Source organism: Bos indicus, chromosome 25 (genome assembly GCF_029378745.1).
Source record: "Bos indicus isolate NIAB-ARS_2022 breed Sahiwal x Tharparkar chromosome 25, NIAB-ARS_B.indTharparkar_mat_pri_1.0, whole genome shotgun sequence".
In the NCBI taxonomy this organism is placed as follows: domain Eukaryota; kingdom Metazoa; phylum Chordata; class Mammalia; order Artiodactyla; family Bovidae; genus Bos; species Bos indicus.
Window position 1 is genome coordinate 2,978,317 of NC_091784.1, and position 27,925 is coordinate 3,006,241.

The 27,925-nt window shown below is 60.4% G+C and overlaps 2 protein-coding genes across 2 annotated transcripts; both read left to right on the forward strand.

Moving 5' to 3' along the window:
• Positions 1-149: 149 nt before the first annotated feature.
• On the forward strand, positions 150-17,902 carry CCNF (cyclin F). Its single transcript, XM_070779474.1, has 17 exons — positions 150-243; positions 1,291-1,445; positions 2,694-2,800; positions 3,726-3,793; positions 5,123-5,316; positions 5,687-5,740; positions 6,321-6,425; positions 6,708-6,785; positions 8,211-8,362; positions 10,303-10,467; positions 12,210-12,333; positions 12,598-12,778; positions 13,101-13,188; positions 14,346-14,445; positions 14,519-14,646; positions 15,193-15,362; positions 15,977-17,902. The coding sequence occupies exons 1-17, from the start codon at positions 228-230 to the stop codon at positions 16,456-16,458; spliced, it is 2,367 nt and encodes a 788-aa protein (XP_070635575.1). The 5' UTR covers positions 150-227; the 3' UTR covers positions 16,459-17,902.
• A 1,187-nt stretch (positions 17,903-19,089) lies between these two features.
• TEDC2 (tubulin epsilon and delta complex 2) lies at positions 19,090-23,430 on the forward strand. Its single transcript, XM_070779485.1, has 10 exons — positions 19,090-19,181; positions 19,271-19,369; positions 19,595-19,665; positions 19,763-20,165; positions 20,644-20,697; positions 21,233-21,329; positions 21,493-21,592; positions 21,685-21,795; positions 22,451-22,638; positions 22,875-23,430. The coding sequence occupies exons 1-10, from the start codon at positions 19,156-19,158 to the stop codon at positions 23,034-23,036; spliced, it is 1,311 nt and encodes a 436-aa protein (XP_070635586.1). The 5' UTR covers positions 19,090-19,155; the 3' UTR covers positions 23,037-23,430.
• The last annotated feature ends 4,495 nt before the right edge of the window (positions 23,431-27,925 follow it).

The following is a 27,925-nucleotide window of genomic DNA, read 5'->3' on the forward strand; positions in this document are numbered from 1 at the left end:
CCAGTCGCGGACGCCCGATGCCGAGGGGGCGTGGCTCTGGGCGGAGCCCGGAGGGGTAGTGGCGCGCGCCCCCGGTGGTGGGCCAATGGGAAAGCCGGGCGCGTTTGAAAACTCAGGCGGGAGGCGGGCGGGTCTGCGCCTGCGTCGGGAGGCGCGCTCTGGGCCCGCGGGCGGGTCTGGCGGCTACAGCGGCGGCGGCGGCCACGGCCACGGCAGCGGCGACGGCTATGGGGAGCGGAGGCGGTGAGCGCGGGGCGCGGGGCGCGGGGCGCGGTGGAGTGGCCTCCAGACTGAGTGGGGCCAGCTTGAGCCTTTCGGCCCGGGGTTCGGATCGTCCCGACGGCGCCTACCCGGCGCGCGGTTTAAATACCCAGCGGCGCCCGGCTCCGCGAGAAAGCGGCGCGAGGGGACCACCACCTGTGCAGGGCCGTGAGCACCACCGAGGTTTCCGTGGTTATACCGTGGCTGGCCTAGGGCAAGGGAGTAAGGAAAATGGGGCAAAAGGCGAGGATCGGTCGAGCTGCGTATGCGCTCGGTTTTCGCATTAGGTTAATTACTAATGGGAAGCCCGGGTGAGAAACGAGGGGAGAGGGCAGGAAGACGCCCTGAGCAGGGAGCTTGCCGGTGGTGGAGCAGCCATCTCCCGTGGGGACTGGAGGAAGGAGCGGATGAAGAACCGGGTGAAGCGTCAGGGATGGCTCCTTCTGCCACAAGCTCCTCTGCTTGGAGGGAGGAAAGAGTTGCTGGAGTTGAAGTTGGAAGGACCCCCTGTCAGGGTCTCAGAGGACCCTGAAACTGGCCGGACAGCTCTGACATCCACAGAGCTGGGACTGGCCTGCCCTCCAAGTCCATCCTTGGCTTCTCTGTAGGGCGGACCCTCCGAATTTGACCTCGAAAACCTGATTGTTCAAATCCTTATTAACATTTCATGTTTTAGTGATGTGTGCAAATAGAAGCAAAGAAATCAGCTAGGGTCCAGGCGTCTCCCTGGCTAATCATCATCAACACCGTCTGCTCTTCCTTTCTTCCTTGTTATCTGGGCTCTGGGTCAGACGGTTTCCCAATGGCCAGCTTACATGATTACTACTCACCATAAACGTTTATCGAATAATTTGAATGAATGAACATGTCTCTTATACCACTACCACTTCTTTATTTAATCTTTGGGACTGTAACTATGGCTGGGGCAGAGGACCAGTAACTGTTAAAACATGTTCAGATGTAACTTTTCATATCAGCACAATTCATTTCCAACACATCACTTAAACCATTCCGATTTTTTTTCTTAAGTGATCCACTGTAGGTGTGCCAAGTGTTTCTGTTATCCTTCAAAGCGGAGAATAAGAAGGAGACCTCGAAACCTCACAATCTTGAATCTCCCTGAAGATGCGCTCTTTCATATCCTGAAATGGCTTTCTGTTGGAGACATCCTTGCTGTCCGAGCTGTAAGTTGTCAGATGAGCACAGTGTCAGCCCTGGCATTGTTGGTTTTACCACGAAGGCTTCATGTCTCAAATGTCAGAACAAAAACTCTGGCTACCGATGAGGGTCGATGATCCACAATGGTGATGTTGGTAATAGACATTTGAGGTTGTTCTGATGACAGGAAAACGAAAACAGAGGACACCTGTTGAGTCTGCTCTTTGCAGTGTTTATTTTAACAGAAAGTACCTTTTCCTGGCAGTGAAATTTGAATCCCTCAAGATAATGGGACAGTATTAAGAAGGAAAAGAGATGTTCTTGAGGATGGCGTGAAGTAGAAGTGTTAGTTGTTCAGTTGTGTTCAACTCTGTGATCCCGTGGACTGTAGCCCACCAGGCTCCTCTGTCCATGGGATTCTCCAGGCAAGAATACTAGAGTGGGTAGCCATTTCCTTCTCCAGGGGATCGTCCTGACCCAGGGATTGAATCCTGGCCTCCTGCATTGCAGGCAGATTCTTTACCATCTGAGTCACCAGGGAAGCCCTTATGAGGACAAATCCCAAATAATATCCAGTGCTGAAAGGGACTCTGGGCCTTATTGTGCAGATATCAGAACTGCAGCCTCACCCTGAGCCACTTAACCAAGGGCATCCAGCAAATTAGTGGGGGAACACCCACGAGAACCCATCTGTCTGACTCCCAAACCTGCCTCCATTGTGTTCATAACATCTGCAGGTGCCATTCCCAATGGCAGTGGGAGCTTTTGCACTTAAAATGCTTGCCTGCGCTCAGGGCCCCTGGACACTGCCTGCCTCACCCAGGGTAGAGGTCCCGCCTGAGGCTGCTGTCATGTATTTCAGTTTTTTCTAAGTGCCCCCGTTGACAGCCCAGGTTCCAGCTGTGCTCCCACTAGCAAAACTCTAAGTAGAGGAGCTCAGAACAGATTTCTGACCTACCCGTTAGCCTCAGAGTTGGTTTTCCTGGTCATTGCAGGTATATAGCATTATATCCCGTTTCTCAGCCTGTGCTTACCCCCACTTCCAGGACCTGTCCTCACCTTTAGAACCACAGAGAAAGTTGTGTCTGATTTCTTTTCTCTGTTCAAAGCAACTGCTAGTTAGTTTGATACACAGAGCCCAGGAGGCCTTACTGGTAGGGTTGGAGGGAGACAGGAGACCCTACGCCTGTCTACCCCTGTCTTCAAGAGCTCCAGAAGCGGGGCTTCCCTGTAGCCCCTTGATAACCCTCCACACCACTCCCGTTGTTCCTCAGGTGCATTCCCACCTGAAGTACCTGGTGGACAACCATGCCAGCGTGTGGGCGTGCGCCAGCTTCCAGGAGCTGTGGCCTTCTCCAGGGAACCTGAAGCTCTTTGAAAGGTATCTGCACCCGAGAGCAGCTGGGCTTCCTCTCACTCCTGGCCTTCTCCACCATGCCAGTCTGTCTCAGGGCTGGACCTGGCCGCAATTTTCCTTGTGCTCGTAGTCCCCTTCCAACACCATATTCCCCAGGGAGTGACTGAGCGTGTAGACCTCACCCACTGAGTCACATGACTTCCAGCATGGTCCTGGGTCATCTGCACCCCCAGCTCAGACCTGCCACTCATTAGTCACAGTGGTGCTTCCGGAAGGTCTGCTTCGGCTGTGACCCATCCTGTGTGGCTCAGACGCAGGTCACCTGCACATGGAAACTTCTTATTTCTCTTACTTTGGTCAGGACCATGTGGTTTGAATCCTAGTGCATTACATTCCCTGGCTGATCCCACCTCCTCCGACAGACCTGGAGGAAGAGCCAGAGGGGCCAGGAGCTGCACAGTGTGCCCGTGGTCACAGGCAGGCTGCCTGAGACATAGTCCACGAACCATACAGCCCACCCACTTAGAGTGTACTGATCAAGTGGTTTTTAATATATTCAAAGCATTGTGCAGTCATCCACACTGTCTGACTTTAGGACCGTCTCATGACCCCTGGATGAAGCCGCATAACCGTTGGCAGTCTCTCCCTATCTTCCCAATAGTAATCCAGACCCTAGACAACCTTGCACCTACTGCCTGTCTCGATGTATTTGCCTGTCCCGGGCATCTCATACGAGTGGGGTCATACACCGTTGTGACTGTCTTCTTTCACGTAAGCATGTTTTTAAGGCTCATCCGTGTTGTAGCGTGTCATGGATAATAGATGTTTAGTCACATTACCAGAAAACAGTTTCTGTTCAGAAAGTAAGTACTGTAGTTTCAGGTGCTGTGGTAGAACATAACCTTAATAGAATAAAATCATGCAGTGTTCCATGTTCCTGTTGTTCCAGGGCTGCTGAGAAAGGGAACTTTGAAGCTGCCGTGAAGCTGGGCATTGCCTACCTGTACAACGAAGGCTGTAAGTGCTGCCGGGTCTGGGGCTGGCCTTTCCCCGCTTGGTGCTGACACCTTAGAACAAGCGCTAGGGACTCCCTGGTGGTCCAGGGTTAAGACTCCGAGCTTCCACTACAGGGGGCATAGGTTCAATCCCTGGTTGAGGAACTAAGATCCCACATACCGTACACTGCAGTCAGAAAAAAAAAGAAAAATAGAACTCACATAAGCCCTTGCCCGTGTTCGCAGTTCAGTCGCTGCTCTCGCCGGGTCTGGCTGTGCACCATTGTATCTTGGGAGCTGTGTCAGAGAGGTGTCCTGCTCAGGGACCCATTGATGAGCTTTGATTCTATAGGTCGGGGGGATTACCTCTTACTTCACGAGCCTTTAATTTCGATTGACAATGAGTGGCTCTGAGCAGAGACTCAGAATGGGAGCTTCTCAGGCGAGCCAGGTCTCCTGGCTCCCTAGTTAACAGCGTAGCCCACGAGTAGACCCCACCTCCTCTCCTTGGCCACAGCTCGTCTGAGGGACTTGGGGGTGGCTGTCACAGCATGCCTGATGCCTGGTGTCAGTAACACAGGGAGGGAGCCAAGGCCCTCAGCGGGAGGCAAGTTCAAGCAGGCCAAAGCCAACCTGGTACCTAGATTCCTTCACCCCCAGGGGCAGGTGCTCCTCAAAAGAGCCTGATATGACCCTCTATCCCGACTCCTGCCGGTCTGCTGGGCTCACTAAGGAACGAGCCTGCACCTCGTCCTGTCCCAGCTCCCAAACGCATAAAGTCTTGAGTACCTCCGCCATTTATCTGCTTCTAAAAGACCTGGCATCTTGCTGAGAGGTCGCCCCAGTCATGGTTGACTGGACTGTTGATGTGGAGACAATGAGCCGTCCTGTGCCCACCCTCCCGTCATCTGATCATCCCATCATCCGGCATTGCCCAGAGAATTCCCACCGTTCAGCTCACCTATCCAGGTGTACAGCCCAGTCGGTGTCTTCACAGAGCTGTGCGACCAACACCACTCGTTTTGAAATGTTCTTGTCACCCCAGAAAGAAATCCCCGTTAACTGGGGACTGGGCGGCAGTTGCCCACAGGAGGGTGATCCCTCCATGGGGTGGGGGATGGGGGGCACCTTCCTGGATTTTCAGACTCCAGGCTGTGGGAGGAGCCACAGGGCACTTGGTTCACGGGACACAGGAAGAAAAGCATGGAGCCCCCATCCCCACTCTTCTGCCCTAAAACACCAGCAACCTCGCATGGCAGCAGCCTAAGGCCCTAGACTTTCTGTAAGGACTCGGGGAAACTGCTGTGCCCGCCCCCTAAGACATCCCGGCTCGCTCTGTCTGTCTCTGCAGTGTCAGTGTCTGACGAGGCCCGGGCGGAAGTGAACGGCCTGAGGGCCTCTCGCTACTTCAGCCTGGCTGAGCGGCTGAACGTGGGCGCCGCGCCCTTCATCTGGCTCTTCATCCGCCCGCCTTGGTCGGTGTCCGGGAGCTGCTGCAAGGCCGTGGTTCATGAGAGCCTCAGGGCGGAGTGCCAGCAGCAGAAAGTGAGTCCCAGCCCGGGGTGTGGGTGGGGCACCCCACAGGGTCCCAGGAGATGAGATAGCCCTGAGGGGAGATGCTGTGGACCGTGTGAAGTCAGGGACTTGGGGGAGCGGAGGCTTCGAAAACTGCAAATATGGGAGCATCTGCAAACAACCAGCAGGCGGGGAGACGTCAGAGCCAGGGTTGGGGGCCTGGGGGTGGGGTGGGGCTGCAGACGGGGTGCCCACGGAGAAGGATGGCCAGAGGCTCCGTGACGCGGTTGGTGGAGTCCTGGAGTCGAGGCAGGCGGGGGAGGACCTGCACAGGGGGTGCGGCGGGGATCGAGGAGGGCCCCAGGAAGTTCCCCACCGACAGTCACCCTTCCTTCTCTAGACCCACAGGGCGTCCATACTGCACTGCCTGGGGAGGGTGCTGAGTCTCTTCGAGGTGAGTCCCCTCACCCGCCCTGGTGCTGCTCGGCATCCTGGCCCGGGTGGGCACTGGGCACAATGGGTCTGCAGCTCTGTGCTGCTCGCCTCTCCGGCAGCTGCAAGCACCGAGGACTGGGACAAATCACGAGAGGCCGCGGGAGGAGGCCCCCAGGTCTCCCAGCCGAGAGGAGCCCTGTCTGTGTGGCCGGTGGAGCCAAAGGGTCTGATGGGCAGGATGGGCCTGCGTGCTTCCCAGCCCGCTCCGGCGGCTCCCTCCGCCTCCTCACACGAGGTCTCCACTTAGCGTGAAAAGCCCCCCAGGGCAGTTCGGGGAAGGCGGTGGCCTCTGGCGACAGGCGCTCTGACCGCTCTGACCACAGCAGGGAGAGACCCGGGGTGTGAGCGAGGAGCTGGAGGGCCTTGGGGATTTCCACCACCCCCCACCTCCGTCACCCTGTGGCCCCGGCAGGAGGAGGCAGGGCCCAAGGGCTACCTCGGTTCTCACATCGTGTATCTTCAGGGAAGTTGTTTCTCCGCTAATTTAGTTAACCCGTTTTATTAAAGTTGAGCGCTGCATTTGTGGCTACTTATTCTAGGATGAAGAGAAACAGAAGCAGGCCCGGAACCTGTTTGAAGAGTCCGCTAACCAGGGGTGTCTGACCAGCTCATACCTCCTCTGGGAGAGTGACAGGCGGATGGACGTGAGTGGGCCCAGGTCTGGGAGAGTGTGGGTGACACTGGCCAGAGGCACGGTCTCAGCAGCCCAGGACAAGGGTCTGCCAGCGCAGGGGGTCCTCCTGGGGTCCCCAGGGCTGCTCTCAGCTCTACCCTGGGAACGAGCACCACCACTCAGGGGAGGAAGGGACAGAAGGAAGGCCCAGCCGGGGCCCCTCTGGGGGTCTTGGAGGAACACTGAAGAACCCCAGGGGTTGGTTCTGAGTTCCCCAGAGACACGCCCATGTAAGGGCATCTCACACTGACAGATGCTGGACCCCGGACGGTGCCTCCACAGCTTCCGGAAGCTCAGGGACTTTGCTGCCAAAGGCTGCTGGGAAGCGCAGGTGAGCTGGGAGCCAGCTTCGTCTCAATGCCTCCTCTCTGGGACCCCAGGGTGGGGCTGCCAGGCTTCTGTGGGGGGCGGGGGTGGGGGTCATGGTGGGGCAACTGTGAGGGCGGTCAGCTCTGAGGTGTGCAGGGAGGGCAGCCTGGGAACGCTTTGCCCATGGCACCGAAGACAGCCAGCCTCGTCATTCCTATGTGCTGTGGACTAACCACAGCTTCTGTCAGAGTGTGGACAGCTCCCTAAAGCTGGCCTGCGGGGACACCATCTTGGCAGCGGGACCTGAGGCTCCTTAGAACAGATTGGCATGAGGAACGCTATCCTCTTTCCAGTATCTGACCCTTCACCAGGTTGTCCAGCGTTGGAACTGGACGTTGGAGGCTTGTAGTTGGCGTTCACCCGACACTGTCCCTGTGCAGCTGTAAGGAAGTCACTATTTCCAGACAAATCAGAGGAAGTCCCCCTTGGCCAAGCTGGTGCCTGTGACCCCACCAAGTTGGGGCTTCAGTCACTGGCCCTTAAAAACTCGTGACAAAATCCCCAGCAGGGATGCCCACCTGACACATCACAGGCCACTATGACATTTGTGTCCAGAAAGGCACGCAGCACGTTTACAAGAAATGTAACAATCAACAGTGTGTTTCTAAGGTCAGCCTAATCAGTAAGAACAGTGAGGCCCATGGAAGTACATGGGGGGCCTCAGTATGCTCAGAAACAAGGAAGTAAATACAAGCCGTCAAAACATGGGGCAGGTTTGACCTCACTGCTCATCGGAAAGGCGCCCGTTTAGAGAGGTCATGGCTGATCCCACGAGCAGATCACACACACGTATTCTTTGCTTCTGAGTGTCTAGCTAGTAACTTCTGAAAATAAACATTCTCAAGGAGAGCAGTTTGTGCCAGCCAAGATGTGATAAGATAGCCTTCGGTGTTCTGTGAGGGGGGTGGCAATCCAAGCAGGCCTTCCAGAAAGTGTCACGGCACAGGCAGCGCCTGGGGGTCGGCCACACGAGCAGAAGGCACACAAGCCTGCGCAGCAGCGGCCCCCCAGGCAACAAAGCCTACAGAAACCGCTTCAGAAGAAGGACAGGGCAAGAAGCCTGCACAGCGGCGGCCCCCCAGGCGACAAAGCCTACAGAAAGCCCCTCAGAGGAAGGACAGGGCAAGAAGCCTGCACAGCGACGGCCCCCCAGGGGACAAAGCCTACAGAAAGCCCCTCAGAGGAAGGACGGGGCAAGAAGGGGCTGACCTGTTCCATACCTTTTGTCCCTTTTAAACGTTCTGCTGTGACTTATTGGTTACCTCCAAAAGCATAAGTAAAATCCTGACCCTCCTGCTCCAGCGGCTTAGAGGGTGTAAGGAGCCCAGGGTGTTGACAGACAGGAAGGGCCTGGCCCCTGCTCACCCCGCGACTCTTCTGCCCACAGCTGTCTCTAGCCAAAGCCTGTGCACACGGACACCAGCTTGGATTGGAAGCAAAAGCCTCCAGCGAGATAGTCTGCCAGTTGTTCCAGGCCTCCCACGCTGTCAATAAGCAGAGGGTCTTCTCTGTCCAGAAGGGGCTCAATGACACAATGAGGTAAGGGGCCCGAACTGCCCACGGTGACGAGGTCCTGTGACAGGCCCGCTGTGTCGTCAGCCCCACTGGGATCCCCGTGTGTGTGAGTGTGTGTGTGTGTTTTCTAAAACCAGTAATGCCCGAGTTATCTAGGGCTTTGGGGGAAAAAAAAAAATTCCCATAGGAGTGTCTGTTCTCTCCAGTTTCCCTTTTTAGGCCTCAGAAAGTGTTAAACCACTTTAAACATCTTTCTAAAATGATGCCAGAAAAACCAAGCTTTTCTTTCCAACCCATACTCACGAGCATCAGCGTCAGCGGGGGACGTGGGGGCCTGCAGCCTCAGAACCCCGTGACCTGCTTCTTCCCACAAGTCCATTCTCCTCTGAAGTTTGGAGATGACACACTGTTACAATCACAGAGCATGTTAGAAAGCAAAGTGGAAAATGTGAATAATTGTTTAAGCTCATGCTAGGGATTTCAAATGCGTTTTAGATGTATGACGGGCAGGCCCTGGCTGTGCTGCTAGGTCTCCGCTCACAGCCGGGCTGCAGTGTCCCCTGCTCCCACGTTAAATGTCACCAAGCTGCCGTGCCTTTTTTTTCTTTTTAATTATCTGGCTGCACCAGGTCTTAGTTGCAGCACACAGGATCTCTTAGTTGCAGCATGTGGGATCTAGTTCCCCGACCAGGGATCGAACCCAGGCCCCCTGCACTGGGAGGTTGGGAGCTCGGAGTCTCAGCCACTGGGCCACCAGGGGAGTCCCAAGCCGCTGTGCTCCTGAGTCCTGGACCTGCACTGGCGGTGCCCCCCCCACCTTGTACTCTCCCAGTCTGCCCTTTTTTTGGTGGGGGGACACTTGCTATTCTTTTTGTGTGTTGGGAGTGAGGGTTAACATAAATTTTAACCTTTTATGTTTTTCAAGAGCTAAAGTAGGTTTATTGAAATAATATTATTTCAGCCCCAAGTTGAGCATCTGACTGTTTTCATCCATGTCAGACAACAGCCGACTTTTTCCTTTTCTTTAGTTGAGTTATAATTGATTTCCAACATTAGTTTCAGGTTTAACCACTTTCAAGTATATGGTTCGGTTGGTCGGTTTCTGTCAGATCATTGTGTTTACCTAGGGTAAACGGGCAGGGAGCATTGTCCTCTGCTCCCAGTCATGGCTGGTATGACCCTCACACCCCTGGGCACTCCTCCTGGCTTCCCCCTCCGCTCCCCTGCTCACTCTGCCCTCACCACCGTGCATCTTCCCTCTGCCTGAGAAACACACTCCTGTCTGGCTGCACAGAGCCCCTCACCATCACGGCTCATCTCTCTGGCTTCCTTTCTCCCGTCTCCTCTCCTTTGTCCACCCCGTCCGGGCATCCTTGCCGCTGCGTGCAGTGTCCCCTGTGACGTCAGTGTCCCGGCTTGGCCTTGGCGCCATTGAGGAGGAGGGACCCTGTGTCTGCTAGCTCTGCAGCCCGAGCCCTCTGTCGTGGTTGCCTGGTGGCTGAGAGCTTGAGCACCTGGGCTCAGTGCATCCTGCTTGGGCTACGTTCCTGGCTCTTTGCTCAACCGCAGTGGGTTGTGACAAATGACCCCACGGTGAGAGTTCCTCAGGGAGGAGACAGGTTTCCAGGACAGTAACCTTTGACCTGTGACCCGTCCCCAGTCTCCAGAGCAGACCCGCTCTGCCCACTTATAAGTTATGGTCCAGGCTCATCCAGTGCCAGGGGGCCCCAGGGTGGGGGTGGGCAGGGTCCACATGTGTGTGCCCACCTGCCTCCCAGGAACCAAGTCAGGAGTGGTGGGGCCCCCAGCCCCTCGGACAGCTGCCGGCATAAGCCCATGACGCCTGAAGTGACCGCTCACCCCTTGGGATGGATGGCTGGGTGGGACTGGGAGACAGGACCCCGTGAGGTTCGGGGCCTCACAGAGGCTCTGCCTGGTGTTCAGGGGCAGCACTCTTCCCACAGGTACATCCTCATCGACTGGCTGGTGGAGGTCGCCACCATGAAGGACTTCTCGAGCCTGTGTCTCCACCTGACTGTGGAGTGCGTGGACCGGTACCTGCGGAGGCGGCTGGTGCCCCGGTACCGGCTGCAGCTGCTGGGCATCGCCTGCATGGTCATCTGCACCCGGTGAGAAACCCCCGGCCGGCCCTGCCCAGGTCACAGGCTGGCTTCTCAGTGGGACGAACAGGCCTTTGGCGCCCCACCTCATGATAACGGGGTTCTAATTTCAGGGGTGCCCAGAGTGGGTGGTCCTCCCCACACGGGGGCAGCAGGGCTGACCCTCCGTGCGCGGGCAGCTGCTGCTCATCCCATGTGGTGGCTTCGCTTGGGCAGGAACCCTGTTCCCCTGGCCCCTGAGGGCAACACGGAGATGAGGGAGGCCACAGTTGGCTGCCCTTCTGAGTCAGGCTGTCAGCCCCGTGTCCAGAGACCCACATCCAGCCAGGTTCACACCCCCTCCTACCCGTGGACAGGATGCGAGCTCCTCAGAGGTGGCTGTTCTGACTCTTCCCGTCAGCCGTCTTAAGTTTCACGGAAGTCCATCTTCCTAAAACCAGCACCTCTCCACCCAGTTTTGCCTTTGGACACAGCGTGGGTGGCACGTCCCACCATACATGTTGCATTTTTTTGTGTTTTAAACCAGCTTTCTCCTATGTGGTCTGCCGTCGCCCGGGCAGTATCTGTCTGTAAGGCTTAGGGGGTGAGGGGCAGGCTCGCTGCACACAGTGGTGTCAGCTGTGGAGGACTGGTCGATCTTTGGCACAGTGACCCAGAGGCGCGTGTCACTGGGGTGTAGTGTATCTGCTTCATGAGCTCATGCAGGCGCCCGAGGCCCTGACTTACTCTCTGCTGCTTGCCATGGCCCCTGAGGCAAGCAGGTCCACGCCTGCGGCGAGCTCTGTCCTGTGGCCCTGATGGGAACTGGACGCTGTGGTTTCCTGGGGGCCAGGGAAGCAGGGTGCCCACAGACGGAGGGAGCGGGGCTCAGGCCCGGTGAGCACAGGCCACATGCGGTCTGGCACCTCTCACATGTGCCTCAGAACCTGGAGCTCTGGGTCTTGTCACCAGAGAGGGCTGACAGATGGGTCCCCAGCCTCCCCAGATCTAAATGGCATGGTTACAGGGACCGGGGGACCGGCCATGAGATAATCGCTTTAAAAGATTTTTAGGGGCTGAGACATCCCTCTGTCCACTCTGAAAGCAGCACCTGCCCGAGCACAGGCTCGTGTCCCCCACCTCGACGTCACACCCTACCCCGCGACTACGGTCCCCACCGCCCTGCCCTCTCAGCCAAGCCACCGCGGGAGCTGCAGAGTGACCGAGGGGCTGTGGGCTCGGCCCCCATCACCCTGGTGGGGGGAGGGGCCCTCAGAGACTGTCGGACCAGTGTGTACCCTGCTAGCTGGCGCTGGGAGAGGGGAGAGAACAGGGTGACCACCTGCCTAGGGACTGCCTGAGTCCCTCGGCCCGACCCCGGGCCAGGTCCAGAGCTCCAGACAGACTCTGGCTCTGGTTCTGCTGGCTCGCCTGCCTTCTGGGTTAAAGCTGTTCATGCTCGCTTCGGAGCGGCTGGCACAGGGCAGGGCAACCCCTCATCTGTCGGGAGGTTAAGAGAATTGGCCGCTCACACCCTTCGTGGCTGGATTTTGCAGAAACACCTGTGTGCCCAGCAGCCCAGCCGCTCTACTGCTGTGGGCCTGTGGCGCTCGTACCCCTGCCTCTCAGCCTCTCCGACAGGCTCAAGTGACCTTTCCAGTTAACCTCACCCGCCGAGGGCAGCCAGGTCAACTCGCTGGACTCCCCACCCCATCACTGAAGCCTAAAGCCCACTGAGGGGCGCGAGCTCAGATCCCTTGTTGGCACTTCAGGTTCATCAGCAAGGAGATCCTGACGATCCGGGAGGCCGTGTGGCTCACAGACAACACGTACAAGTACGAGGACCTGGTGAGGATGATGGGCGAGGTCGTCTCGGCCCTGGACGGGAAGATACGGGTAAGCGGCTGCTCACCTTTCCTCCTGAATCGAAGCCGAGTCGCGCCAGGGGGTGGGAGGAGCAGAGGGCACGTGCGTGGCTCTGGGCTTCTCTGCTCAGGGAAGCTCTCCGGGACCAGGAGGGCGTGAGGCCACAGCCGCTCAGCGTGCCTGGCGCCGTGCTGACCACTAGGAGGGCAGCATGTCTGCATTCTAGCCTCCCCACGAGCGGGCGGAGGGTCCTCTGCATGCTGTGACCTCATGTCCGCCACCCCGTCCCCCCAGGTCCCCACCGTGGTCGATTACAAGGATGTCCTGCTGACGCTGGTCCCCATGGCACCAAGAACCCAGCACCTGTGCAGCTTCCTCTGCGAGCTCTCCCTGCTGCACACCAGCCTGGCTGCCTACGCCCCAGCCCACCTGGCTGCAGCCGCCCTGCTGCTGGCGAGGCTGACGCATGGGCAGAGTAAGCGGCCAGTCCTTCCCTCCCGCCTCTCAGAGCTGGGCTGAGCCAGTGGGCGAGGATCTCCGGGAGTCAGGAGCTGGTGCTCGGGTCCGGGGGAGGGAGGGAGACAAAGCGGCGTGCTCTTCTCTCCCAAGGAGGAGGCAGCAGGATGGACTAAGAGCCCTTGTCTGGGGGTGGCTTGGTATTCCCCCCGCGGGGTGCAGCGGGCATGCATGCCCTGGGCACAGGGCCTTTTCAGCGCTGAGCCCTAGGAAGCTCTATTCCAGAGCCATCGGGGCTGTGGGCGTCAAGGCGGCCCCACGACCCCCACTTCCCTCCCCAGCGCAGCCCTGGACCACCCAGTTGTGGGACCTCACTGGCTTCTCCTGTGAAGACCTCATCCCCTGTGTCTTAAGTCTTCATCAGAAGTGGTAAGTGTGTAAGGAAGCGAGCCCCACACACAGGGTATGTCCTCCACACCGTGGGTCCAGAGGGGTTCACATCACAGGAGGGCTGTTGGGCCATGAGCTGCGGGTCTCAGGGTTGGCGTTTAGAAATCCCAGGGCCATGTTACTTAGCACACACGTTTTTAATGTTTGCTGTGTGGGCAGCAGCTCCTCCCCACCCAAACCTAACTCACAGACAGTAGAGCATAAGGAAAAACGGCCTCTCCATGACAGCAGTAACTCACTGCAGGAGGCTGGCGTTGGCAGACTGCAGCCGGAGCACAGGCCAGCCGTGCCTGCCTCAGGCCCTCGGCCTTTCACCTCTCCTCTCACCCCGGCTGGCAGCCTTGCTCCTCCCACTCGGTCCCACCCGCACTGCGTGCGCTGAAGTCCCCAGGACCCCCTCCTTTCTCAGGCCAAGCTGCCTCGGAGTCCCCTTCCCCCACCCAAGGGGCTGGGTGATTCTGCCTCCCTGCTACCTTCCCCTGGTTTTTTTGTTTTTTCAATCCAGATAAACTGGAAATATTTATTTACAAATGAAACTTTTTTTTAAGTGTGCAATTTGATAGGCTTTTGGTATAGAGTTGTGCAGGCATCACCACCATCAATCAGAGAACATCTTCTCCCTCAGAAGAACCCTGCCCTGCCTCCCTAATACCTCCAGGTGTCCCCTCCCCACCACCCCTCACCGAGCAACACTCCTCTCCTTCCTATTCTGGACGCTTCATCACGGGCTCGCACACCGTGAGGGCTGTAGGTGTGAGCGGCTTCCCACCTACACGGTGTCTCCACTGTGCAGGCAGCCCCTGGGCGGAGAGACCCCGTCTTATTTCTCCATCTGTGCACTGATGTACGTTTGGGGGTTTTCTGCCTCCCCGCTGCTGTGGACGACTGTGTCCAGGTCTCCGTGGGGACCTCTGCCCCCCTTCCTCTCGGGGACACACCTGGGAGCGGGCGCCAGGTCATAGCTGCCTCTCGGGTTAACCGAGGGACTGCCAGGCGTCTGCACGGTGGTGCTGGGCCCGCTTCGAGGACGTCTGGTCCTCTCCCGTCTGAGCGGGGGCTACAGGTGGAGCCTCCTGGGGGCAGTGCCAGCACTCCCCTCCCCCACCGCGGTCCCTCATGTGTCCCTCTGTCGGTAGCTTCCACGATGACGCCCCCAAGGACTACAGGCAGGTGTCTCTCACTGCCGTCAAGCAGCGATTCGAGGACAAGCGCTACGAGGAGATCAGCCTGGAAGAGGTACCGAGGGGTGCTGGTGGCGGGCCCGCCCGCCCGGGGCCTCGCCCGCCCTCTGACCCTGGCTGCCCTGCAGGTGCTGAGCTACGGCCAGCTGTGTGCTGCCCTGGGCGTGAAACAGGAGAGCCTGGAACCTGCACCCTTCCTCAGCGCAGGCGATATTCACGCCTTCCTCAGCTCGCCCTCCGCGAGGAGGACCAAGCGGTGAGTGAGCCCGCAGGCCCAGCTGGGTTCCCGTGTGACCCCTGCAGCCCTCGGGGATCCCCCGGAAACGGAAGCTGGGCCGGCGGCCTGCAGCCCTGCCTTCTTCCCTGCGTGGCTCCAGCCCAGCTCCCTGTGGGCTTGGTGGTCCTGAGCACAGGTGGAGCCCCACCAGGGCCACACTGGCCCTCCACGTGTTGCCCCAGCGCTCCAGCCATGCCCTGATGAGAGGCTGGGGCACTTGGTCCCCGTCATCCGCTACGTATCCCCTTCACCCCGTCTCTTCCATCTCAGTGCCCTGGCTGTGGTGCCTGGAATAAGCTCTCCTCTCCCCCTCCAAAGAACTCCTATGCATCCTACAAAGTCCAGATGAGCAGGGACCTCACTGTGCTGCCGGCCCGACCTCTGCAAATCTGCTGCGAGCCTCCGAGGGCATTCCTGGGTGCTCACAGCACACGGGGCGGGGCGGGGCGGGCACGTGCCAGAGACCAGGCTGGGCCCCCTGACACTGCCACCTGTGACTGTATTCCCACCTGCCCCCTGCCTCAGGAAGCGGGAGAACAGCCTCCAGGAGGACAGGGGCAGCTTCGTCACCACACCCACCGCCGAGCTGTCCAGCCAGGAGGAGACGCTGCTGGGCAGCTTCCTGGACTGGAGCCTGGACTACTGCTCGGGCTACGAGGGCGACCAGGAGAGCGAGGGCGAGAAGGAGGGCGACGGTGAGTGCCAGGCCGTGGCGGGCAGTGGGCGGGGCAAGCTGGGGCTTCGAGGGCTCCTGTCCAAGGAGCCCGGGAGAGCAGAGCGCCCAGCGCTGCAGCCCACAGGGATAACAGGCTGTGGCCCGGCCAGACCTGTGCTGCCGGGAGGACTGCACGGGCCAGGGACAGAACAGACCCACCTGCGTTCACAAGATCTTTCTAGAACATCCTGTGCCATGTGCCCCCCGCTCCCCTGCTGGGTTCTGTGCCTCGGGCATCCCTCCAGGACAGGCCGCACAAGGCTCCGTCCCCATGTCTGGTCAGCCATCTGCAGACAGGGAAGGGAACTGGAGGGCCCAGTTTGAGGCCATGTCTATGGATTTTCTAATTGTGTGTTTCGGCGTCCACTCAGGATTAAGTATTAGATGGCCATGATTTGTTGTCCTTTCTTCCTGTTCCCCATGTCACACGGGTGTCACCCCAAGCTTGGAGGACACACCTCACCCTCGACTTCTTAAGCAAAGGGAAGGGGACTGACCGGCGAGCTTGAGGAGCTGTGGCTGAGACGGGACTCTGGGCTGCCCTGGGTCCTGGCTGGGCCGAAGCTCACCCTGACGTCTCCCCGTCCCCCACAGTGACGGCTCCCAGCGGTGTCCTCGACGTCACTGTGGTCTACCTGAGTCCGGAGGAGCACTGCTGCCAGGAGTCCAGCGACGAGGAGGCCTGCCCGGAGGAGGCGTGTGGGGCCCAGGACACACAGGCGCTGGTGCCAGGCCACCAGGCGCTGCGGACCCCAGGGCCGGAGCCCCCCCTGTGCAGCAGGTGGGGGCTGGGCAAGGATGTCACGACGTCGGGGTACTCCTCCGTCAACAGCGCGAGTCCCACAGACTCTGGGCGCACCTCAGGGGGGCCCCCCCGGTCTACCTCAGAGCTGCCCACTGGCAGCAGTTTGAACACACAGCCCTGCCACCACCACGCCCGGAAGTCGTGTTTACAGTGTCGCCCTCCCAGCCCCCCGGAGAGCTGTGCTCCCCAACAGCAGGTGAAGAGGAAGAACCTGTCAGCCCACAGTGAGGAGGAGGAGGAAGACATGAACTTGGGCTTCTTGAAGCTGTGAGTGTGTTGGAGCGTGTGCCGCAGTGGACATCTGCTGAGGGGGGGGGCTGCTGCTGTGCTAGTGTGGGGCAGGGGACGAGACGGATCCCTGCGGATCCCCGCTGGCCTCGCATGGGGACCCAAGAGGAGATCCGGGGGCAGGGACTCTCTCTCCAGGGGAGCCCATCACGAGCCTTCAGAATCTCTAAAGCACAACGAAAACTCAGCTCCTCCTCTTTGGGAAGTTTAGCCTCGAAGCAGTCACGCCATGCCATGTCAGTCCTGTATCTCTGTCCCTCCTGTGTCTTGTCTTGCTTCCTCTGGGAAACTCAGCCCACGTCCTGGGCGAACGTCCCCCCTGCCCGCACCCCAGGAACTGAGCTTTCATAGCTGAGAACACATGTGGCCCGAGTGTCCAGACACAGCTCCTCATCCCCCCATCTGTTTGGTCTGGGGTCCCGGGAGAGCTGACAGCCCTAAGCACATCACCATCCCTGCGCCCACACTGCCCTGCCTCGGGCATGCGTTCCTTTCCTCATGGGCTGGTGCCTCCTGCAATGGGGGAACTCTGCCCCAGGCACCGTGGTGGACTGCGCGTGAACACCGGGCTCAAGGGCCTTGATTCTCGGTCACAGGCTCGCTCCCTCCCATATTCTCAGCTCCTGTTAAAAATCTGTCCCTTCTCCTGCAATGGTCCATCTGTGTCCCCACCAGATGGTATCTGCATGACCCACTCTCTGCACTGAATTTCTAGGCCATTTCTTTCCCTGTCTTTATTTCCATCCTTCATCCCTCTAGGATAAAAACAAAAGAAAAATTAAAAATAGAAGGTATTATATTTTTTAAAATTCTCAACATTATTTAGGCTCAACTGAAAAATGAAAATTTGATTCAAACTCCTCAGTGCTCTCCTGACACTGTATGCGAAACCAGTTTTCCCAGAGAGGTTAGCCAGGAAAAAATTATATGTCATTTGTAACATCTGAGGTGACCAAGACACGGAAAAGCATGGACCAGAGGCCTGGCTTGCTGGGTGAGGCTGGACCTGCTGTGGGTTCCTGCGAATCATGACCCTGACCGCTCTCCCCTGCTGGGCTGACCCAACACACTCACCTGCTGTCGCTTTGGCTTCCTCTTGAAACATCAGAAAGAACCACTTAGCCAGGAATGTCCCCCAGATGCTCTTGAACCAAAACTACAGGGACCAGGAGACGCTGGCCCGGAGAGGCTTTTCAGGGCTCTTGACTCCCTGTGGGATCTATCTTTTTTGCTGCTGTAGGCAAATCTGACCACCCTGGGAAGGCCGTGGTTGAGTAAGGGAATCCCAGCATCGGGACTGCATACCTCCCTGTCGACTGTGTGCCCCTAGGCATGTGTGAGCCTCAGTTTCCTCATCTGTATGATGGGGTGACGGTACCTACCTCACAGGGGTGTTGTGAGGATTAAATGTGATGAGGATAATAGTAGCTGAGTGATATGCATGTCTGAACTGCCTTGTCCCCTTGGCCCCTTACCAAAACCCAAAAGTTCTCTGCTTTCTCCCGGCCGGCCTGCATCCGCAGAAGGAGCGCGCTCTGGCGGGGACCTAATACCGCCTGACTTGGGGGTGGGGTCTCCCTTTGTCTGCTCCCTTCCCCTCCTTTCTCACTGAGAATCTCATTTCAGGCTCCCCATACTGGGCAAGAAAACAGGCTGCTGCTGATGGATGCTCCCACCCTAACAGCAGTCCCAGGGCTGCTTGGGTCCTGCTCAGCCCTTCCCCCTTTTGCCCCAGCACCCTCAGTTCCCCTCCTTTGCGTCTGTTCTCTGCTGTGGCACCTTCCTATTAGCAACAATGAAATGGACACCCCTCTGTCTTTAAACAAACCCCCTCCCAGGTCTGTCCTCCATCCTGCTCTCCCCTGAGATTTCTTGGCCCCTGTGGGGTTGGCACTCATCCTTTTTTCTTGTTAGATGCAATTACAATGGACCCTGCTGCCAGCATCACTCCTCTCAGCCAGCATTTGTCCCCACCACCCCCACGCCCACGTGTCCCCCGAGGACACTCCCTCCTGGGACAGGCTCCTGTGACACCAGGCTCTGCTGTCCCTCCACTGCTCTGCGCTCCAGCTCCCCCTCAGCTGGTCCCATCCAGGCACGCCTGCCCCGCCAGGGACCAGCCTGCTCAGCCCCACTGGTCCTCGTGCCCATGTCTGGCTCCTGGGCCTCCTCCCCCTCTGCCGAGGTGCCCACTCCCGGATGTCATCACCTCGTCAGCGTGTCCACAAGTGCACACTCCTGCCTTGCCCCTGCTCCCGACAAACACGTCATCCTCACCTCCAGCCACAGCAGTAAATACCTATGGGTCCCTCCGCGTGCCCGGCCCTGTGCTAGGTGCCCCGAGGTCAGCAAGGTCCCAGGGCCCTGCTTTAGAGGGCCCTTGATGCAAAGACGAAGCCGACTGTTAAGGGACCACAGGAGCCTCCATCTACCCCGTTATCCAAACCACAACTGCGCGTCCTCCCCCAGCTCGCTCCGCTGCCCCCGGGCGGGGATCGGAGCCGGTCTCTGCTCGGACTTCCGGCCAAGGGGCGGGGCTAGAGGCGGGGTCGTCATCGGGGAAGGCGGGGCCTGACGCTGGGCCCGGGATTGGGCAGCCCGGACGGAAGGGGCGGTCTTCTAGCCCGGAAGCGGCGGGGTCTCCCGGCGGCGGCAGGTCGCGAAGACTTAGACCGCTTGTATGCTGCCTGCGGAGTGCTCGCGCCGGTGGGTCCCGCGCCGCTGGAGTTGCGGGGGCGGAGGCCGCCGCGGCCCGAGGCCGGCCGGGCGCTGAACCTCCGGTGCTTCCTTCCCAGGCTGGTGGCCGAGCTGCGGGACGCCCTGGACTCCTGCGCCGAGCGACAACGGCAGCTGGAGCAGAGCCTGCGAGTCTCCCGGCGGCTGCTGCGGGTCTGGTACGCGACCCCGGGACCACCCGGCTAGGCAGCCTTCGGGCCGTCAGAACCCTGCTTGGAGCCCCGGGCCTGGAGGCTGGGCTCAGCGCTCACTTCCGAGTTGCGGGCTGCCAGTACCCCTCGCTTTTCCTGAGGGCCTGAGAACTGGGCGCCCGCTCCTAGGCCAGGCGATCATGGGGATTTGTTGGGCTCTGGCCTTGCCACGGCTGCCCTGTGTCCTTGCAGGGAACCAGCCGAGACCCCAGCTCCGGAGCCAACCCCAGGGTCAGAAATTAATAAAGAGGCTCCATCTTCAGGTAAACCTCAGCCCCCCACCTTCTGCAGGTGCCGTCTCCTGCTTGTCTTCTGGCTGGCAGTGATCGGGGGCCTCTACCTGATTCTCCGCTTTCACAGCATGCCCACCCAGCCCCCAAGACCTCAAGGAGCTGGAGCTTCTGACCCAGGCACTGGAGAAGGCAGTACGAGTGCGAAAAGGCCTCTCTAAGGCTGGAGAAGGAGTCAAGGCCCGCAGCCTGAAGTCTGGGTCTGCTTCCACTGCCACCAAAGCCTCTGCCCCACCCAGCACCTCACGCTGCACTGGCAGCCGTGCACCTGAGACAAAACCCCCCAGGGGTGTCCACCACCCCTGGGTGCCCGCAAAGGACCTCCCTGGGCGCAGGCTTCTGTTGGTGGGAGATGGCGCCCATATGGGGCAGGGGGCCGGAGCCAACAAGCCTGAAGCAGGCCTCAGGGACCAGCAGATTGTCCCCCAGGCTGCTTCTCAGGTTCCAGAAGCTTTTACGCTCAAGGATAAGGGGTGAGTTCCCCAGCAGACATTCCCTAGAGGAGCTACTGTCTGCCTGATCAGATCCTGGGCAGCTGTAGAAGGCTAGATTTGGGATGACAGGGAGGGCCCAGCACTGAGTGGGTATGGGCCTGGGGAGCCCCAGGATGTCACCCCATGAATCCCCAGCCCGGAAGTTGGTAGGTGGAACTGTTGGCGGTGACGGTGCCATGTTTGATGTACTGGGGCCTGTCCCTCTCTGCTCCCTGGCTGTTCCTGTGCCCTGTGCACTTATCTACCCAGCCCGGGGGCTCCAGATGCTCTGGAGATGGCCTGGGCTCTGCCCTCCTCTCTGCCAGGTGGACCCCAGCTGGGCTGGCTCCCGTGGTCACTCTGGAAGCCCTCTCTGAGGGCTGGGAGAGCCTCACCCCTCATTGGGCTCTGAGTGGGGAGCGGGGCCTGCAGCCTCCGGAGTGGGACAGAGCTGCCCTGAGCGCCAGCTTCCCAACAGGGCCTTACTGCGGCTGCCAGAGGCCTTCAGGAAGGCGGCTTCCCGGAATGCTAGGTGAGGCTGGTGGGGGTGTGGGACCCCGGGAGGGGAGGGGGAGCCAGGGGAGTGGCGGTGGGGGGCGTGGGGGTGCGGGGTGGGAGAGCAGGGAGGCGGAGGCTTGGCCCACGGGCCCCTCTGCTTCCTTTCCTGGGAGGTGACACTCTCACATCCAGAGAGTCTGCTGCCCTAGGACTGCTCTCACGGACCCAGCTCAGCCTCTCCACTGTGAGGCCTTGAGCAGGGCGCCAGGTGCCCCCAGGCCCCAGGCTGTGGAAGTGCCGTAGGGGTTAAGCCAGGTGGTGCCAGGTGGTGTTTTCAGGTGTACCCGTTGTGCTGGGTATGGAACCAGCGCCCAGAGCTCTGGGTTCCAGTCAGTGCTGGCTTCTCTCCCCTTTTCCTTGGTCAGCTCTGTCCCCTTTCCATGAGCAGTGTCCCCTCAGTTCCCTGGGCCCCTCCCCTTGGTTTCGCCTACTTCCCAGGGCCCCAGCCCGCTGGCTGGCATCATCACATGTTGCTCTCTGGTTTGCGGGCTGCCCATGTGTGCATCCAGCCTGTGGGCCCAGCTCAGCTCGATGCAGACCAGGGATTCTGTGGATGCTGCTGCTGCCACCGCCAAAACCCAGTTCCTCCAGAAAATGCAGACAGCTGTATCCTTGCGGGGGTGGGATCCTCGCAGAGGTTCTGGCTCTGAACCTGGTTTAGAGTGTGAGGAGGAGCCACTCCAGGAAGGGCCAGAGCCACACTGGGACCCAGCCCTGGGGGAGAGCGGAGGGGCCCGGCCATGGGGGAGTTTCCCTGACCCACTTGCAGGCAGGCCTGCCCAGCTCCATGCTCAGCGCAGCAGAGTTGGGGCGCCTACAGAAGGCCTGCTCCATGCTGAGGCTTCGAATGAGGGAGGAGCTCACGGCAGGTTAGTGGCCCCGAGTCGGGTCTCCGGCGGGACAGGGAGGGCTTCAGGACCCTCATGAACCTGGCCTGTGACCACCTCTGGCTCTCGTGTAGACCCCAAGGACTGGACGCAGGAGTACCGCAGCCTGCTCACCCTGGAGGGGCTGCAGGCCCTGGCAGGGCAGTGTCTGCACAGGCTGCAAGAGCTGCAGGAGCTGCGCTCCGGTGAGGCCTGCCTGCACCACCCCCCCCCCACCCCAACCCGAGCCGAACTGTGTGCGTGTGTGCCTGTTAAGTTGGGACCTTATGGACTGACTGTAGCCCGCCAGGCTCCTCTGTCCATGGGGTTCTCCAGGCAGGAATACTGGAGTGGGATGGCATTTCCTTCTCCAGGGGTCTTCCCAACCCAGGGATCTTAACGAAGTCTCTGGTGTCTCCTGCATTGCAGGAGGGTTCTTTACCTCTGATCCACTGGGAAAACCTGGTCAGTGTCAAAGTCCTCTAGCGACAGGGCGGTGTGGGGACTTGAACAGCACCCCCAGGGGAGTGGAGACAGGCAGGCAGGCCCTTCCCATGTCCCCTTCGGGATCCTGAGTGTCCCGTAGTTATGCTGTGGAGCTGCCGGTGCAGCACCCCCGCTCCAGCCCCCTTGCCCACACACAGACCCCACCAGTCTAAGTAGCTTGCGCATTTATCCACTTAGTGGGAAAGTTTCTTGTGAGAATCAGAGATCCTGGCACATGCTTGGTGTTGCAAGAGAGTTGTTCGTGGACAGCAGGGCTTTACCCAGGAGGCAAGGGGGGACTTTGCACCCCTAGCGGGAGCCTGAAAAAGACAGCCCTGGCTGCTGCCCATGGGGTGGTGTCCCCTGTTCTTGCAGCGGTGGTGGAACAGCCGCAGGGGCCATGGCCTGAGGGGCCCCCCAGGGCCGCCTTGCCCTGTGGAGGAGGCGCAGACCCAGTGTGGAGCCCCCAGCTGCTTCTCTACTCCAGCACCCAGGAGCTGCAGACCCTGGCAGCCCTCAGGCTACGGGTGGCCATGCTGGACCAGCAGGTCCATCTGGAAAAGGTACTTCCAGACTCCGGGGCATGGGTCACTGCGTGTTCAGGAGCACTGGGCCATGGGGAGGACTTGGTTCAGCCTCCAAGATCCACCAGGGAAGGAGGTGGGGAGGGCACGTGTGAGCGTGCTGGAACTTTGAGAGGCGGAGTAGGGACGAGTGTGGCGCCTTGACTCCCGCCCTAGATTGGGTCCCCCCAAATGTTCCAGGCCCCCCTGAGCCTTTGGCCCTCACCAACCTCCAGGTCCTAATGGCTGAGCTGCTCCCCCTGCTGAGCGAGCAGGAGCCCCTGGGGCGCCCCTGGCTGGCGCTGTGCCGGGCTGCACACTGCCTGCTCTGCGAGGGGGGCCAGCGCTTCCTCACCGTCCTGCAAGATGAGCCTGCTGACCGACTGAGCCCTCCCTGAGGCCCGGCCCACCCCAACCCCCGAGCCCTGCAACAAGGCAGGCTGGCTCTGCCCCCAGCCCGACTGTTGTCAAGACACCCCCACTCAGTAATTAAACGAATTGGCATCAAGGGCATTTTCACTGGTGCAGTGAGTGGGGGGCCCAGAGGGGCCTGTGCCCCCTTGGGAAGCCAGGTTTCCACCCAGCGGGGACTGCCCCCGGCTCTTCCTGGGGAACTTAGGGCCTTCCTCACATTTGCTGGTCAGGGTTTGGCTTTACTTGGCCTTCCATAGGCTTGGGCGAACAGAGGCTGTGGGGACTTTGCTTAGCTATCTCTGTTTCTTCTTGCTGTACACTTATAAGCCACTTGTGTGACATTAAAACTGCTTTAGAAAGTATGTATTTTTAATCATACCAAGGTGGGACTTTGTGTTTTTTACTTACCAAGCACATATCAAGTATATTTACCAAGAATGGGCATACCCATTTTGTACTGAAGGAAGGGGGCCGGGCCCCTCGAGGTGGGCTGCCCCGGGGCCTCACTGCTTGCTCTAGCCCTTGTACACCTGAAACCTCTCGCCACAAGTGCCTGGATGCGTCCTGGGCTCACCCAAAGAGCAGAGAGCCAGTGTCCGCGCGGGCGGCCGCTGTCTGCCCACAGCCATCTCTCCTGGCACCCATGTCCACCCCCGCCCCCTCTGCTGTCGCTCTGGCTGCTGTGGGCGCCCCAGACTGAGTCCCCTTCAGGGAACAGGCCCGTCACCCTCCCCTGCTGAAGGAACCACCATTCCTTCCACTTCCACTTTCCACCTTCCACTTTGCTGGAAGGCAGGAAAGTGTAGAGGTCCAGGTCACCACCTCTGGGTTTCCATCGGGACTTGTTTGCTGCTGTGGGCCTTCAGCATGATCCTTGAAGACTCTGTGTCGTCCCCAGCGCGTTTCTGGGCAGTGGTTATCACCACTGGGGTGAAGATGAGTAGGATAGTGTTACAGGCTTCACAGCCCTGGGCCCTGAGGAGGGCTGCCAGGCGGTGGTGTCCCTGTCGTGAGCCTTTAGTGAGCACCTGTGTGAACCAAGCACAAGTCTCAGGGCTGGGCAGTGGCCCCCTGTGTGGACAGCGATGGGCGAGAATAGTAACACTGCTTCTGCCTCAGGAGGCCGGCAACTCCTGGAGAAGGTCAGGTCTCCTGCGAGCCTGCTGAAGCACTGCAGGTGTGGGGCGTGAACTGGGTGATGCTGAAGCAGCCTCCGGGTGGCCCCACCCTGCAGGAGACTATTTGTAAAGGGCCCCACTGTTCAACAGGCCAGAAACCTTGGACATGGAGTCCCAGGCCTTTGGAGCTGCTGGGGACCAGGTAACAGACCAAAGTAGGAAGGGAAAAATCGGAGGCCCTCACTGCACTGAGGGGCCTCTGGGGAGTGAAGCTTGAGGAGAAGGAGCAAGAGAGAGGGGTCTGGGGCACACCGGCCCCCAGAGCTTACTCCCAGGTGCTGGGATCTGGAGGAATCCTGTCTGCAGGGCGAGCTCCACCACCACCCGGTTCCGGGCTGCTCTAGAACCGTTTCCATAGCAGCTGGTCTCCACCGCAGTTATTTCATCCACTGCTTCGCTTGTTTACTGTGCACCTTACCTATTGGCAGAAGGCGCTCCCCCTCCGTCTGTAGCGGAGCCCAGATGGTTATTGACTCAGTGACCCACCTCTCCAGGGCCAGCCCTGCGGGCCGCTGTGGGCACCTGAGCCGTCACGGGGAGGGCGGTTCCAGCAGATAACAGGGGGAGCGGTCTTGATGGGTCCCAACACAAGGCCCCCCAGAGCCGGGAAGGCAGACCCGCTTCGGGTGAGCGCCCGCCCACCCCATTCCACAACCCCGCCTGGAGGCGGCAGCGAAGACCTCCTGGCCCTGGCGGCCCTGCTGGCGTCACCGCCTCGCCGGCCAATCCGCTCCGAGGTGGCGAGGCGAGTGGGGCTGCAGGGAGTGCCCACACCCACCCGGAGCGCAGCCCCCGCGTAGCAGGCATGAGCGCGGCCGAGCCCCCGCCCGCGGCCGAGGCCCTCGAGCCCCCCCGGGCTCTCCGCGCGCTGCTCTTGGCCACCGGCGGCGCAGGGGGCTCCTGGCCGCGCTGCGTTCTGCCGTTCGGCGCCGTGGCTCTGCTAGCCGGCGCCGCCGCCACGGCCATCACCTTCTCGCTGCGCGGACCTCGCCTGGACCTGGCCCAAGGTTCGGCGCTGGCGGCGCTCGGCGCGGGCCTCGGGCTCCTGGCCGCAGCCTTCCTGTGCTGGCGCGCGCGGCGGCGGCGGCAGAGGACCGGGCGCGGGGGGCGGCGGGAGCCGGGGGCGCCCTGAGCCTGCGCGCCAAGCCCCCTCCCCTGCGAGGTCACGGCCAGCCGGCGCCTCCTCCCTGCCGACCTCGCCTGGGCCCGGCTGCCGCAGTGCCGCGCGCGTCGCGGAAGCCTTCTCGCCAGACGCCTCCCCAAAGCGTTCCGTTCTGACCGCTCGGGATGCCCGAACTCCGGGGGCTTCGAGCCACTTCCCTTCCCTCCCCCGACTCGGCTCTGCCCCTCTGGCACCCGCCTCCGCCCAGCGCTGCTTTTCAGCGTCTCGCTTGGCGCGCAGAGCGGGCCTGGCTGAGCGCGGGGCTGCGGTCGCGGCAGCCCACGACGCGCAAGGCGGCGGCAGGCCGGGGACTCGGCGTGGCTACCCACCTCCGGGCGAGGCAGAGTGTGGTGTGTCCCCCTCCCCTGGCTGTCTTTCTTCCCCGCTGATCGGGGCAAAATAGGCGCTCAATAAATGTTTGCGCTATAAATGAACAAGTGGTGGCTTGCAAGCGTCTGGCGGGAGAGTAGATAGTGAGCTAAGCCGGGAATATTTGATCAGTTGGCCTTTTAAGGGAAAACCTCAGCCCCCTGAGATCTGCTGGGACCCCAGATGGGTACCCAAAGCCCACAGCTAGCGGCTGTCCCTCTGGGTGAGGGCAGGGGTGGGAGGGCTGCACCAGGCTTTGGGGCTGCAGGTGGGGGCAGGGCCAGCAGAGAGGTGCACAGCGTGAGAGGCCCCAGTCTGGGGCTGGGACAGATGGCTGAGTCCACAAGGAGCACTGATGCTGGCTGGGGGGCTGTCGGGAAGGCCCTCCCTAGCTCTCCTCACGCCATCTGCCAGCGCTGCCCCAGGGCCAGAAGAGAATGAATACCTCCTGGGAAGAGCCTGGGCTGCCCGCAGCCTCCTCCCTAGGGAGCTAATGTGCAGTGGCTCTCTGGGTGGAGGCCCTTCCTGCTGACCCCGTGAACACTCTTCAGGTCGAGCCCTGGGGACCTCCAGCCACACCAGAGGCCACCAGCTGTTCTGCCCACCCTCCCCCACCTCACCAGGAGGCTGTGCAGCACACAAAGCCTGCAGGGCTGGGTGAGGGGAGCTGCTCCCCACTTTCCTCCTTCCAGGCAGGAGTCCTGAAGTTCAGACAGCCAGGCTTTCCCTGGAGGTTTGTCTCAAGCCCCTGGGAACCACTGTCCTGGGCCTAGGCCTTTCTCCCCACCATGGCCAGCTCTGTGCTTGTAACAGTCCCAGTAGGATCTATCCCCAACCCAAACTCCCACCAGGGACCCCTCATCCCAGATGGGTTTGGGGTGATGATCAAAGAACCTTGAAGAGAATGGTTGGGAAGGCACTCCTTCTGCACCTGACCCATCCCAGAGCAGAACCGCGCGCCCTGCCAGCTCTCTCGTTTGTGCCTGGCTGTTTCTTGTAAGGGGCATGTTCTCTTTATTGGGAAGTTGAGGGACAGACCCCAGTGCCAGTCCCATTGCTCCCCACGCCTGCATTTGAGCTGCTCAGGCCTGGTAAAGGGCCCCACCAGAGAGTGTCAGTCACTGCAGGTGGCCCAGCCCCCTGTCTTCCTGATGCTCCTTCTCCATGGTGTGTCCTTCAGTATCCGCCTCTGTACGCAGGATTCTGCTTTCTCCATCCTCTTCTGTCCTTGCAGTGTCTCTGGCCCAGCTGAGGGTGGCAGCCCGCCTCAAAGACACAACCCGGTGGTGTTTCCACTGACAGCTGGCCTGGCCTGGGGTCAGCCTCCCATGTGGAACTTCAGGCCTCAGAGATGCTCCCCGGTGGATGTATTCTGGTGTTCCTGCCCGGTCCGCACGGGGCTGCCCCTTCCTGGGACGCTTTGCCCCCACTCAGGTCTGTTGAGTTCCTACACGACTCAGGAAATCCCAACAGCAAAGGGGGAATAATAGGCATCTGGCTGATGAGGAAATTGAGGCTTGGGCAGGTTGAGGACTCAAAACCACACAACTAGAAACTAGAGCAGCATGGATTCGAAATCAGACCTGGCCCCAATCCTGAATTCTTTCTGCTGGAGCAGACTGCTGCCTCAGGGACACCCCTACAACCACCAGCCCAGCCTGGCTCCCTTTGCCCCGAGTGTGCCCTGTAGGGACCCAGGAGAGCATCCGGGACCCAGTCTTCAGCTCCAGAGCCCGGCTGCCTCAGGGGCCTGAGGGAGGAGGCAGCCAGACCCCCGCCCAGCACGTGGCACAACCCCAGGAGCAGTCAGAGCCTGGCTGCGGGCCGGGGGCCGGCTGGGTGGTCCCCCACGGGCTGCGTGGCGGGGCCACCCGCTCCAGCCCCCTCCCGCCAACACATTCCTGGCTCCGCGGCCCCTCCCCCGGCTCCAGGGCCTCCCAGCCCCCTCCCCCGCTGGCCCGGCCGGCGTCTGAATCTGCTTCTGATTCCGGCTCTGCCGACGCGGCCCCCTCCTCTCCCCTCCCTCCTTCCCGGCCGAGCAGCCCCGCCCCCGGCTGGGCCCAGGCTGGAGCCCGCTGCGCCCCCCACCCCCTCCTGGCACAGCTCGCCCGCCCTCGCTGAAGCCGGGAGGAGGCGGCGGCCGGGGCGCCCCAGGCCCCGCCCG